This window comes from Neovison vison, chromosome 11 (assembly GCF_020171115.1).
Source record: "Neovison vison isolate M4711 chromosome 11, ASM_NN_V1, whole genome shotgun sequence".
NCBI classification, from domain to species: Eukaryota; Metazoa; Chordata; class Mammalia; order Carnivora; family Mustelidae; genus Neogale; species Neogale vison.
In genome coordinates this window covers 43,590,076-43,604,970 of record NC_058101.1, presented here as the reverse complement: position 1 = coordinate 43,604,970, position 14,895 = coordinate 43,590,076, and the positions used below count along the sequence as shown (strand labels likewise).

Genomic DNA, 14,895 nt, shown 5'->3' with positions numbered 1-14,895 from the left:
CCTGCTCGCACCGGGGAAACCACTCCACTGTGAAGGACGCGCTGCACAACCCCCACCCCCACTCTCACTCCCACCCCCACCCCCACCCCCACCCCCGTCATCTGGGAAGAAATCTGCCGCGCTCTGGGGATAAGCCTCCCACTCTTTTCGCCCCTCGCTAGTGTGCGCCTGGAGATTGCGCGCCGGAGCGGTGGGCGAACGTTTGAAGATGCTCAGGGGCTTGTTCAAGTTTATGGTCTGGCGAGGGAAGAGTGAATGTACAACGCCTCTGCCCACGCGGCTGCCAGAAGTTTGCAAAATCTTAGTAAAGGCGGTTAGGGGAGAGAGTGCACTGCACCATATTGCCGCGCATCGGAATGCACCGGCGCAAGGCCGCGGAGGAGAAAAGGCTTCCCTCTTCCGCCTTGGACCCGGGGGGGGGGGGGTGTCGTGGGAGGCAAGAATTTTGATAAACCAGAGTTTTCCAAATATAAGAGGATTTAGCATTACAGCCACTTAGCCGGCCAAGGAAACGCTGCGGCGCCCGCCCCCGCCCCCCGGCTCCAGACTGCGGCGGTGTGCACTGAGTCTGCGCGCGGGGTTTTTCTCGCTGATGCTGCAGATATAGAGCGGAGAGGCTGGGGAGGCAGCGGGCTTGGGGAATGTGGGGGTGGCCGGGTTCCTGGCCTGGCCCGGGAGGAGAAGCCGCTACACCCTGAGTGCAGTTGCTTTAGCAGACCGAAAAATACTCGCCAGTTCCCTGACACTTTCATCCTCCGCGCCTCCAGGATCCCCTATAGGGAGACCTTGGAAATCTCAGCCGTGTCTCCCTCAATCCTGCTGGCTGCGCCCGCCCAAACAACCGCGCGCTACATCTGCTCGTAGACTTTATTCGTGTTTGTTTTTAGTCATTTTGCCTGCTCACACAGGTCTCGTAAAGGGAGAGTACCCACTCTGGACTGGTTTTTCTTTTTTTCCTCTTTTCATCTTAAATTTTCCTTTAAGAGGAGGCCTTTCGATGCCTATACATTGGGCAGACGAGGTGAGGACCAACCAAATCCCAGCAGCAGCCTCTTTGCTCTTTTGAGATGGTAAGACTGTCCCCAAATATCTCCTGCCTGCCTCGGCCCCCTTAATCCTGACGGGTCCCCTTAGCCGCTGAAATAAATGAAGAGCAAATGGCAACAGTTTAAGAAACACAAGGAGAATTGAGATCTGATGAGGCGGACTGCAGTGGCTGTGATTGAAAACCGGGAAGCCTCGCGTGGGGGAATACCATGTACGATCGAGTGGCACAAAGTCAAAAGAAGGAGAGAAACGGAACTAGGGACACTTCGGTACACAAAGTTGCCATTAAAGTTTATTTCCCTTTTATCCAGATAGGTGACGCTACACTTTGCCAGTTACTAAAGGCTGCAGGTTTCTGCTCAGAAAATAACACCGAGGCTTCCAACATGTGTTTATTCCCCAGGCGCGCGCGCACACACACGGTCTACCCCCTAAGCAAGCAAGATGACAGGAATGCCAAGCATTTAAACAAAGACAGGCACCACCCCAAACCCCCAACCCCAACCCTCCGAAGTCTGCAATCCCAAAAAAGGATCCTTCTCTGGCTCTCTCTGGAGTTTGATGTCCTCTCTTAACCACTGCAGCCCATCATGGTTTCTCAGAACACCAACGTGGCTCCCTGGGCGCACGCGGGATCCCCCAAGCCACCGTTAACCATGCCCTAACCAAGATGCTAAATCGCGAAACGGAGACACTGGGGGGGGGGATGGGCATCGTCTGAGAAGGGGGAGGAAAAAAAAGAAAGAAACCTTTCCTGACACCCGCTCCAGTGCTCTCACACACGCACCCAGCATTAGTAAGGGAGAGGAGGAAATTTACCAGCCCCAGGGAGGGAAAGCAAGTCTCCCGAGAAGACAGTGGCTGCACTCACTGGAAAGAGGGGGGGGAAGCTTTGGCTTAAGGGGGACGGGACTGGCTGGATTGTGCGCACAAGGAGTGGCCCCCGGAGCTGAAGCTGGGCTTTCCGGAGCGGGGCGGCTGGTTAGTACTCCTGCCTGCCTTTCTCACCTCAACCCGCGTCCCTCCCTTTCCGCGAGTGTGTAGTTTCGGTGGCTGGGCTGCTACCGCCGCCGCCGCCGCCGCAGCAGCAGCAGCAGCCGCTTCAGGGACAAGCTTGATCAGCCTGCGAGCTCCCAGAAGCAGCCACCACTTTGGGCAAACTTGCAGGTTTCCGGCTCGCGGCTGGCGAGCGGGAGCTTCCTATTTGCCATTCAGTGTCTTAGAGCTTTGGCAGTCCAAGGGGCGGCGAGCGCGCCCGCACCAGACTCTCCCAGACGCGAAAAGGGACGAGACAACTGCGGAATTCACCCGCCGTGCCAGGGCACTTCCGAGGCAACAACCGACTGGCACTTTTTCTGCCCTTGGCAAACTGGATTTTTTTTTCTTTTTCTTTTTTCTTTTTCTTTTCTTTTCTTTTCTTTCTTTCTTTTTTTTTTTTTTAAAGCTACTTGGCAGCGTCTCTGACTCCACCTCCCGCTCACCCCCTCCCCAGTGCCTTTGGCTTTTCTTCGGAAATCCGGACAGAATTGGGCATCTTTGTTAATTGCCATTGGGGGAGCCCGGCCGGGGGCTTTCGCCAGGCCATCGTCGCCTGAGCACCGAGCTTGGTTTGCTCACCTTTGAACTGCAAAGGGATCAAGTTCAGCCCGAGTTGCCAGCGTTGGGACTGGGAGGAAAGAGAGGGAGCGTGCAAGAGAGAGAGAGTGGGAGAAGGGGAAAGGGGAAAGGAGAGGAGGGAGGAGAGTGGAGGAGGAGGGAGGAGAGAGAGGGAGGGAGGGGAGGGATCGAGAGAGAGCGGGGAGAGAGAGAGAGAGAGAGGCTGCAATCTCCTCCCTGAATCGCGCACAGCGCTGCAGATCCCAGTGCTCCGAATTGCGGGCCGAATGCAGGTGAGGAAAGGCACGGACTCTGCGGCTGCGAACCCAAACTTGGGCACCGCGCGGTGCGCACGGCTCAGCCTTCGCCCCCGCGGGCGAACGGCTGCTGCGGTTTCAGGCGGCGGCTTCGTGACTAATGACCTTGCGCAGAGTTGTTAAGAAAAAAAGAGAAACCCGAGCTCTTCGGGGTGAGAAGAGACTGACTCTGGGCGTCTCTGAAGATGGCTCGGGCTGCTCTTGGGCGCGCGGGGGGGACCCGGACGCGGACCGCTGTGTGACGCGAGTGGTCTCCACTGCACGGTGCCCGAAGCGACCTGCCAGGGATTTTTCATTCTCGATCTGTTGACTGGCTCCCCCGCTGCCAGAGCGGAGTCAGAGTTCAGACTGGCTTGTTGCTGGCCCCGGCACCTCGTGCAGGAAGCAACTCACGTTTGCCTGGGCAGCCGGAGCAGAAGCTGGGTCTGGAGTGAGTGGCTGGAACGTGAATTGGACGCAACTCGAGTGGCAGCAAAGACGAACGGGGTTGTCAGGCGGGGGAGGCTGCAGGCTTGTTCCCCGCCGCTTCCCGGCTCCACCACCCGCCTGCCGGAGCGGTTCCGGCCCCATCCGACAGAGCGGGAACCGGAGCCCGGGATCCTCCGCCCGCTGCGGGGATGACTCTGGGGGGGGCGACGAGCCCGCGGCGCGCAGTGTCCCGTGAACTGTGAGTACTGCGACTGAACGGCGGCCGGCGAGCGGGCGATTAGCACCCATTGCATGAATTATGAAACAATAACTTTCGGAAGAAGCAGAAGGAAAAAAAAAAAAAAAGAAGAAGGATCTATCGCCGGTCCCCCTGGCCGACTCCGCACGGTGCTCTTGCCCCCTCCCTCCTCTCGCTTCCTCCTTTCCCGGAGAGAGAAGAGGACTGGGAGGAGGGCAGGCGGCCGGCCCCGGAGGAGGGGGGCGCCGAGGGGGCTGTGATTAGAAGGAGCAGTAGCAGCAGCAGCAGGAGAAGATGCTGAGGATGCGGACCGCGGGGTGGGCGCGCGGCTGGTGCCTGGGTTGCTGTCTCCTCTTGCCGCTTTCGCTCAGCCTGGCGGCCGCCAAGCAACTCCTCCGATATCGACTGGCTGAGGAGGGCCCAGCGGACGTCCGCATCGGCAACGTCGCCTCGGACTTGGGCATCGTGACGGGTTCGGGTGAGGTGACTTTCAGCCTCGAGTCGGGCTCGGAGTACCTAAAGATCGACAACCTCACCGGCGAGCTGAGCACGAGCGAGCGGCGCATCGACCGCGAGAAGCTGCCCCAGTGTCAGATGATCTTCGACGAGAACGAGTGCTTTCTGGACTTCGAAGTGTCGGTCATCGGGCCCTCGCAGAGCTGGGTGGACCTGTTCGAGGGTCGGGTCATCGTACTCGATATCAACGACAACACGCCTACCTTCCCGTCACCCGTGCTCACGCTCACGGTGGAGGAGAACCGACCGGTGGGCACTCTCTACCTGCTACCCACCGCCACCGACCGTGACTTCGGCCGCAACGGCATCGAGCGCTACGAGCTACTCCAGGAGCCCGGGGGCGGTGGCGGCGGCGGCGGCGGCGGCAGCAGCGGCGGCGGCGAGGGCCGGCGCGCTGGGCCTGCCGACAGCGCCCCCTATCCCGGGGGCGGCGGGAACGGCGCGAGCGGCGGCGGCCCGGGCGGCTCCAAGAGGCGGCCGGACGCACCAGAGGGCGGCGGCGGGACCAACCCCGGTGGCCGTAGCAGCGTGTTCGAACTGCAGGTGGCCGACACCCCGGATGGCGAGAAGCAGCCACAGCTGATTGTGAAGGGGGCGCTGGACCGGGAACAACGCGATTCCTACGAGCTGACCCTGCGGGTGCGCGACGGTGGCGACCCGCCTCGCTCCTCTCAGGCCATCCTAAGGGTGCTCATCACCGACGTGAACGACAACAGCCCCCGCTTCGAGAAGAGCGTGTATGAAGCTGACCTAGCCGAGAATAGCGCCCCAGGGACTCCCATCCTGCAGCTGCGTGCCGCGGACCTGGACGTGGGGGTCAACGGACAGATCGAGTATGTGTTCGGAGCGGCTACCGAATCCGTGCGGCGGCTGCTGCGACTGGACGAGACGTCCGGCTGGCTTAGTGTCCTGCACCGCATCGACCGCGAGGAGGTGAACCAGCTGCGCTTCACGGTCATGGCCCGCGACCGCGGGCAGCCCCCCAAGACCGACAAGGCCACGGTGGTCCTTAACATCAAGGACGAGAACGACAATGTGCCGTCCATTGAAATCCGCAAGATCGGGCGTATCCCACTCAAGGACGGGGTGGCCAACGTGGCCGAGGATGTTCTGGTCGACACCCCCATTGCTCTGGTACAGGTGTCCGACCGAGACCAAGGCGAGAACGGGGTAGTCACCTGCACCGTGGTGGGTGATGTGCCCTTCCAGCTCAAGCCGGCCAGCGACACAGAGGGCGACCAGAACAAGAAAAAGTACTTTCTGCACACCTCGGCCCCTTTGGACTATGAGACCACCCGGGAATTCAACGTGGTCATAGTGGCGGTGGACTCGGGCAGCCCCAGCCTCTCCAGCAACAACTCCCTGGTTGTCAAGGTAGGAGACACCAATGACAACCCGCCCGTCTTTGGCCAGTCGGTGGTGGAGGTGTACTTTCCCGAGAATAACATCCCTGGAGAGAGGGTGGCCACGGTGCTGGCGACAGACGCCGACAGTGGGAAAAATGCAGAGATTGCCTACTCTCTGGATTCTTCCGTTATGGGGATCTTTGCCATCGATCCTGATTCTGGGGACATCCTTGTCAATACGGTGCTGGACCGAGAGCAGACAGACAGGTATGAGTTTAAAGTTAACGCCAAAGACAAAGGCATCCCAGTGCTGCAGGGCAGCACCACGGTGATTGTGCAGGTGGCTGACAAGAATGACAATGACCCTAAGTTTATGCAGGACGTCTTTACCTTTTATGTGAAAGAAAACTTGCAGCCCAACAGCCCTGTGGGGATGGTCACGGTGATGGATGCTGACAAGGGGCGCAATGCGGAGATGAGCCTCTACATCGAAGAAAACAGTAACATTTTTTCCATTGAGAATGACACGGGGACCATTTACTCCACAATGTCTTTTGACCGGGAACATCAGACCACATACACATTCAGAGTCAAGGCTGTGGATGGGGGAGATCCTCCCAGATCCGCCACAGCCACAGTCTCTCTCTTTGTGATGGATGAGAATGACAATGCTCCCACCGTGAGCCTTCCCAGAAACATTTCCTACACTTTGCTGCCACCTTCGAGTAATGTCAGGACAGTAGTAGCTACAGTGTTGGCAACAGACAGTGACGATGGCATCAATGCAGACCTTAACTACAGCATTGTGGGAGGGAATCCCTTCAAGCTGTTTGAGATTGATTCCACCAGCGGTGTGGTTTCCTTAGTGGGAAAACTCACCCAAAAGCATTATGGCTTGCACAGGTTGGTTGTGCAAGTGAATGATAGTGGGCAGCCTTCCCAGTCCACCACGACTCTGGTGCATGTGTTTGTCAATGAAAGTGTTTCTAATGCAACTGTGATTGACTCCCAGATAGCCAGAAGTTTGCACACCCCACTCACACAGGATATAGCTGGTGACCCAAGTTACGAAATTAGCAAGCAGAGACTCAGTATTGTCATTGGGGTGGTTGCTGGAATTATGACAGTGATTCTAATCATCTTAATTGTAGTGATGGCAAGGTACTGCCGGTCCAAAAATAAAAATGGCTATGAAGCTGGCAAAAAGGATCACGAAGACTTTTTTACACCCCAGCAGCACGACAAATCTAAAAAGCCTAAAAAGGACAAGAAAAACAAAAAATCTAAGCAGCCTCTCTACAGCAGCATTGTCACTGTAGAAGCTTCTAAACCAAATGGACAGAGGTATGATAGTGTCAATGAGAAGCTGTCAGATAGCCCAAGCATGGGGCGATACCGATCTGTTAATGGGGGGCCTGGCAGTCCTGACCTGGCCAGGCATTACAAATCTAGCTCTCCATTGCCTACTGTCCAACTTCACCCCCAGTCACCAACTGCAGGAAAAAAACACCAGGCCGTACAAGATCTACCACCAGCCAACACCTTTGTGGGAGCAGGAGACAACATTTCAATTGGATCAGATCACTGCTCTGAATACAGCTGTCAAACCAATAACAAGTACAGCAAACAGGTAAGATGTGTTCCAAATATATCTAAATATCCCACAGAAGGCTAGTAACTCTGAGACAGAACATCTTCTGTGAAGTTTTGTTTTCTCTTTTAAAGCTATTATTTAAAAATTTAATAGCAGTGAATTAATGTGAATTCGTAGATCATTAATTGACCACAGGCCATCTGCGCGAGATGCCCCCTTGTATTTTGCAACTTTCCAAACCAGCGTTTACTAAGCTATCGAAGAACGTATTCAAAGTAGGCAGTGTTTTGTACATCTCTTTATCCTTGACAGTACTAATTCATCCTACATTTTCTGTTTTCAGGATAAATATGTATATATGGTTTGGGTGGTTAGCTTTAACCTGAAATTATTTTGTTTTGTGGCTACTCAGTGTATAATTACATCCTGGGGAGGAATTTCTAAAGTTACTACTGGTGCCTATGCAAATTGAACACTATAAAAGTTTTATCTGTGTTATGTATTATGTAGGATTGTACAGATCATGGAGGCGGTTCATGCAAATATAGTAGCAAGACTGAGATACTTAAATACTGATTACGTTGACAAAAATGTTGATTTAAAAAACATTTAATGATACACAAATATCATGCAAAACTGCATTTTAAATACTTCAGTGTCTGTAACAACTAGACTTCTGGGAAGCTATGAAGTTAGCACTTGCATTCTTCATGTTTGGAATTAAAAGTTAATAAGCAAAAATAAAGTGCATGACCCATTTATTATTTAAGCTGAACAACAGAAATGTTCTTGTTTGATGCACTGTGTAAAAGAAAATTTTGGTCTGCCTTGTGATATCCTGACGTTATTACGTTTATATGGAATATTCAATACTGTTGTTTTTCAGTGAGATATGGAAACAGTTTTAAAAAACATATTTTGAGATAACTTCAGAAAACAGAAAATTTATTTTTGTAAGTTTTGCTTTTGTGATATATGTAATGCTCACAAAGTTTACTTTTTACACCCACCAAGGTCTGACATTCGGCAAGTAAAACATTTTAAAAAGTGCTGTGTCTAATGCTATAGCAGCCCCACTAATAAAATGCCACATATTTCTTATCACAAGAGCTCATCTCGAAAAACACATCTATGATTGTCAAATAATATCAAATAATAGTTTTTCTATTAAATATGCTTTGCGTGTGGAATGTGCAATGTGAGAAGAATTAAGGCAAAAGAAAAACTTGCCTTATAGTGTCATTAAAGATGTTATTGATGGGCTCATTAAAGACATAGAAAAGAGATATTAATTCCTTACTGCTTTCATAGTTTTAAAAATCAATTTCCTAAAGAAATATTTGCTACTTATAGTACTTTACTGCAGCTATTTGGTTAAGGAGAAACAGACTTCACATGATTTTATATCCAATTACCACAGCAATCCAAGAAAATATAGGCTTGAACTTCATTACATTAAGTGGCTTTTGAAAATATGTGATGCTTGTGAGCCTGAGTTACTTATTTCTTTTAACCTGCAATTTACTAAGTGGAAGGTTATATCTGTTGTGTTATTGCTTTACCTGGAGTTAGAAGAAGAAGATTTTTGTTCTGTTTTTGGTACTTCTATCTATTTTGTAAATAAGGACATGTCCAGGTAAAATAATACTACTTTTCTAAGATGGCTTAGGAACACCCACAGATAAATTAAGGTCTATAGAAATTTCCTTGGAAAATGATAACATGTAGAGCAAAAAGTGTATGAAAACATCTTTCTTCAGAATGTTTACTTCTTCACTGTCATCTTAATGGGTTGTTTTGTCCCGTGGCTGAAAGGCATTTACATTTTAAATTGCATAATCTTAAACTTTGGAATGGACATATCAGGTGGCAGATTTATAGATATTTTATACAACCCATTCATGTGTTCTGTGCTGTCACTTAAGCTTTATTTGCCTCATCAAATGAGTTTGGCTCTATATTCTTGAATATTTAAGACAGCCAATACCAAGACTGCTGTGGCATCCTATTTAAAAGGCAAAGTGATATGCTTATAAATAAACTAATGTATGGTGTTAGAGACTCTTAACAGAGCAAAGAAGTCTGTATACCAAAATAGAAGACCTGCAAAGCCATTGGTATAAATCATGCAGTTTGCCAAAAGTGACTGGAAAACTTCTATGTTGTTAGGTATTCAAAAGATGTGTAAAGTTTTTACCATAATAAATGGCTGAAACAAAATGAAATAAAGGAGAATGAAATACATTCCCCTTAATGTAATTAGTAATAGTAATTGATACTCTTCATCTCTTCAATATTGCTGTCAGGGGACAAGGGATCCATTTACAAAGTTACATTCTGTTTAGACATCTGACACAATAAACAGGATCTTTTTTGTTCTGATTTTTTTTTGTACCATAAGTAGATGATTTTCTATTTTTATTTTTAAAAGATATTAGCTGTACCTAAAAACAACTGCCAAAATGTATTTTCTGTGTTTAAATTTGATATAAAATAAAATAAAGAACACAGGTTTTGTTATAATTCCCCCCTTTGATATTGAATTTATCTAAGAAAAACCCTGAGGGATGCCATATTTTAATTCCTTATGATAGGGATTAATTAAAAATCAAAGATTTCATCTGACATAAAGTCTTCATTGTATTTATAATTCTCTTGAATTGCTTTAACATAGTTCTTTACCTGTGATATAGTGGATAGGGTATTTGTTTACAGTGTTTTCATCTTCATGATAATTAGACATTTCAAAGTGTTGCTTTTAAATCCTGGTAATGGTTATATTGTAATAAGTTAAACAGCTTTATGGAAACAAGTTTGTAAATAATGCCCCTCCCCCCTTTTTGGCTTGTTTTCACTGGGTCTAGAAATTTTAAAATTAAGCTTCTGTAGTTACTCTTTGGCAGAATCTAAAAGATGTGTGTTGCAGAGTTGCTGTATTTTTTTTTTCTTTCTTTCTGAAAATCACACCTTAGCAAAACTGATGATGTAGCCCAGGTTTCCATAGTTCAGACCTTTGCAGTTAAAACAAAAGCCTTTGCTCTCAACTAAATAATGTGTCTAGTTGAGCCTAATGTGGATCATTGACAGCATTATTGAGATTAAGTGTCCACCTTTCCTTTGCTTGGTAAACCTGGTTTTAGTGGTTGTTCAAGTTTTGTGACTTGGAAATACAATTGTGCTTTTGACTTATAAAATAAAAGCAAAGGCATTCTATTTTTCTACTTATTTTATAATCTTCAGAGTCGTATTATGTGTTAAATATTTTTTCAATTTTCTTAAAGAATAGTATAATTCCAGAAGATTAGTAAACATATGAAAGTATAGTCACTACTTTGTTTATTATTTTTAGGTCCTGTTGAGTTTATTCATGCCATGCTCTTATTTAGATAACGCACTGGCAAGTAAAAATTTTATTGTATTTAGTAAATGGAAAGTAAAAGTACTTTACTTTTGGCAAGAGTAAGGAAGATACAGCCTGAATAAACATTAACTTAAAAATCCATTTGTAGCTGATGCAGAAATGCTCAAGAAAAATTCATATTAAATCCAGTGATAGTTTCCCTTGCCTTTGGAACTGCGGAATGTAGTCTGAATAATATTCTCTTTAAGTGCTCAAATTGTGTTCAATATATTCATTGTATACTTAGTAAAAAATACGGCAGAAATTATTTTTTAAGTTACTTCCAGTGTGGAAGCAAATGGATGACTTGCCATCATCTATTAGAGTTTTCAGCACTGAAAAAACTAAATATCCGTTTGTTCGTGTATGTACATTACATCATACATATTATAGTAGGAACGCATCTGCAGAGTGATGCCAACCATAGCTTCTAGTCTCATTTTGATAAGCATAATTTCTACAATATGATTCTTCTGTGTATAACCAGAAACACTTACAGGAGGTACTGGGCATCTGCATATGGTGAAATTTCTGTTACATTTGGCCTGATGTAATAGATGAGTGGCTAATAACTGATGAAAGGTTATGTCTTTTGTCAGGAGATATCTACAAAAGCAACAGTACCTAGATCTCTGGATGTCTATGAATAAGGAAAGGGTCATCCACTGATCTGATCTACCTTGCATTTATAAATTTTTATGTAAGGTATGACAATCTGAAACTTATCTCAAACTTATCCCAAGTCAATTAATAACTTAGACATGAGACCACAAAGTCAATTTATAGATTTTAAGTAAATCATGCAGCTGGATAAATATAGCAAAATCATTCTTTCCTGTTATCTTCTATTTTGGAGTCATTACATACCTTATAAATGTGGGAAAATGTACACCTGTTATTTCTTTCTCTTTCTCTGTCTCTCCGCACACACAAACACATACAGATATATTCATATAAACCAAGTATGGCACCATTGGACTTTTGTTTCATTGTGGTATTCATACATTAATAAACGGAACATATTTGAACTTTAAACATATACAAAACTGAAAGAAAATATAATCAACCATTTAGTGTTTGTACCTAAAAATCACTGGAGTCATCATGTTTTTTAATTAAAAGATATCATTCAAACCGGTTCCCTCATTTTATATGAAGAGAGACTGAGGCCTTTCTCTCTCTGTACCATTGAGGTGTGAATTTGGTTTTCTGCTGGTTCCTTGACTGATGCAATGAAACTTAAGAGGTTGAAGCCTTTATGATAAAATAATTTGGCTAAGATCCCAAGATTATTGAGAATACAATGTGGATACAAGTCATGGAATGCAGAGGCCAGTGTTCTGGTTCTGTTTTTTTATCTCTATGAATAAAATTGAAATCACATAACTTTCACTATATATATATTTCAATAGAGAAAGAAATCTGCTGAGATTTACCTGTATATGTATAACTATATATTTGATTAGAAAGACTGAATTTTTTACAATAGGATGTAATTCTGCTTTAGGCTCTAGTTTTTAATCTGTAAATTATTGGAGAAATTATAATTCAAATTTTATAGCTATTCAAAGGAAATTAATGGTTCTTTTTCCCTATGTAGAATAGCAATTGATTACACTCAATGAAGTAACTTAACATTGTTTAGAACATATATGCAACAGGTTAATTGACAGAATTTTTAATTTTAACAGAACCATGACAACAAGATGTAAGCTTCTATCTGGGATTAGTATATCCTCAATAAAAACATAATCTTAATAGAAATTAATAGAAGCTTTCTATACTGTATGTATAGAAAGTTTATACGTATTCTAATCAGAATAATCTTTTAGCTTTTTCATCAATATGGATGATTCTGTCTGGCTTCTATGCTCCTTTGCATTTTGCCAGCTTTGCAATTGTGCTCTACCTTCATAGTGCCCTTAACACACAGTTGTGAACTAACTTTTCTCTAATTTTGTTTTCTAGCAAATTTTAAAAGAATGTGACATTTTTAAATTTTTCAGCTGGATTGCCTCTTTTGTTAGGCAATTAACCAATCCAATGTATCATAGTTTAAATTTATATAGTGATAAAATGCTAATGATGGACTTTATTAATTTCAAAAATAAAATTTGAACTGTTTTCAAAACCGAATATACTGTGATAACCATTGCTTCACAATTGTCACCAACGCTATTAGATATTTTGCCACCATATCTTTTCCTGAGAGAGGAGAGTGGTAGAGGTTATTTTAGAAATTTGGTATAATAATTACTTAGAGCTTTATGTTTAAGCTGTATATAAGCAATTTCTGGACTATAGCAAGGCTCCCCATCCATTTATTTACTGCGACTCCACAGAAATAATAAGATCTGTTCCTATATATCTTGAGTCAGCTCTACTTTTCTCTCTTATTTATTTTAAAAGCCTTTAGAATCTTTTCTAAAGCAGGGACTCCGTTTCAGAACATTACACAGGCTTTATTTAGCATTAGTGTTGTGGGAGAAATCACATTCCAAGAAGAATTGAGCTGAAACCACTAAAACTAATCTTAATTATCACTTCTGGTGAATTAATGTTTTAAAGGCGGAATAAAAGTTTATTTTCAGGAATTTGGTGATGTTTATATTGAACTCTAATGCTGTGTACAAACAAAAAAAACTAATAAAGCTTCCGAGTAGGATTTATCTGACGAGTTAACTTTACCCACCCTGGGCATTTTTATTATTTACAAACAGGTAATTAGTAAATAAAAAATCTCTGCACCAAAACCTCTACCACAGCATTCTGATTGGGTAGAAGATATTGGGGAAAAATTATTCATCACACTTTTTTTTTTTTACCTGCATAAATCTTTATTTTCCTTCTTTCAGATGCGTCTACATCCATACATTACTGTGTTTGGCTGAATTCCACTCTAATATGATGCTCCATTATGCACCATACTCTGATGACCTTGCTACTCCGAAACCTGCTGGAGCCTGCCCTTGGCCGTGGGGTGTCAGCCAATCACTGCTTGTTTCACTTGTGCATTTGATTTTCAAGGTTTTTTTTTTTTCTTTTTTTTTTCCCTCCCCCTCATTTAAGGAAGAATACTATTGAAATAAAAAAACTTATAAAAGAAGCAGTATTAATAAAGAAATGTGCTACCAATGGATGTCTAAGTCACCAGGAATTCCATTATCAAAGAGGTGGTTAGCAGAAATTTTAAAAAAATAAAAAGGTCCCAAGACACATTCCAGCAATACTTTTGAGATTCTAGCTTTCTGTGGACCCAGGAAAATTAAGTCTATTGAGTCTTTGTCTGTAATAGCTTAAATAGTGACGTTTGATAAAATTTTAAGTTGATCAATATTTTTAAATGGCTTTGGAATCACAATCTTTTCCAGGCCAGTGAGATAGTGTGTTAGAGTAAAAGATAGTGTCTCTTGTCATACTGTGTGTGTATTTCTAAATATCACTGTGTTTATTTGTGTGTGCTCCTACACATCTATATGCAAGGACTTTGAGCAAAATTTATTTTAAAAAAATTGTTTATAAAACAAATTTGAGAGATTAATTTTGTATTAAGTAGTTACTGCCAATGGACTGGTTTATCCTTAATCTTGAAATACTGACCAAAGAATCTGTACTATCTATAGAATTTTTAAGTTTTTGTTGTTGTTAAATTCCTTAAGAAAATTTGGAATTTTTACTTAGATTTATGAAAGTCACTGTAGTCACATTCAGAAGGAATTTGTGGCTTCCTGCTTTTGTGGTACATTTATCTGAAGGCTATTCTATTTGATGTCAGATAACATAAATTCAGGCTGCTTCCGAGAATTCAGAATTTAGATATGGTTGAGAGAGAGAGTGGCTGAATTTTAGTTCTGTAAGTAATATTCTGGGTAAGTTAGGGATTCCATTGGGTGGTCCCTCTAATTCTCTAATGTTTATATATTTATGTGTGTTTGTTGTATGTGTATTCGTGCCTAAAAATAAGTGTTTCGTGTGTAAAGTTTGATCAAATTCTAATACATTTACCACATCATCTGCCCTACAAAGTTTTTCACAAGTTTTGAAATACTAAGAATGCCAGATTCTTGGGATTTTTGTGTGTGTGTGTGTGAACTATTGTCAATATAAAAGCCCTCTAATAAAAATAAATAAATACTTGAAGAATACTGGGGCACCTGGGTCACTCAGTTGGTTTAGCGTCCAAATCTTGATTTCAGCTCAGCTCATGATCTCAGGGTCCTGAGGTAGAGTCCCATGTTGGGCTTCACACTGGGCGTGGAGGCTGCTTAAGCTTCTCTTCCTCTCTTCCCCTACCTCTCCCTACCACACACACGCACACGCTCTCTGTCTCTCTCTAAAAAATAATGATGATAAATAAATATTGGAAAAATACTAAAATGTGGAGTGATAGGAAGTATACTTTAACCCATGCA

General features: G+C 44.3%; 1 protein-coding gene across 8 annotated transcripts in view; it reads left to right on the top strand.

Annotated features, from left to right (window-relative positions):
- The first annotated feature begins 3,905 nt into the window (after window positions 1–3,905).
- Window positions 3,906–14,895, top strand: part of PCDH7 (protocadherin 7) — a 418,062-nt gene continuing 407,072 nt past the window's right edge. For 7 of the 8 annotated variants that reach the window (XM_044225791.1, XM_044225789.1, XM_044225793.1 and 4 more), the window contains exon 1: window positions 3,906–7,119. In XM_044225791.1, coding sequence (XP_044081726.1) covers window positions 3,922–7,119 — 3,198 coding nt within the window. In that variant the 5' untranslated portion in view covers window positions 3,906–3,921. Of the gene's footprint in view, window positions 7,120–13,338; window positions 13,711–14,895 lie in introns of those variants that run through there. The other variant, XM_044225797.1, reaches the window with a different exon arrangement.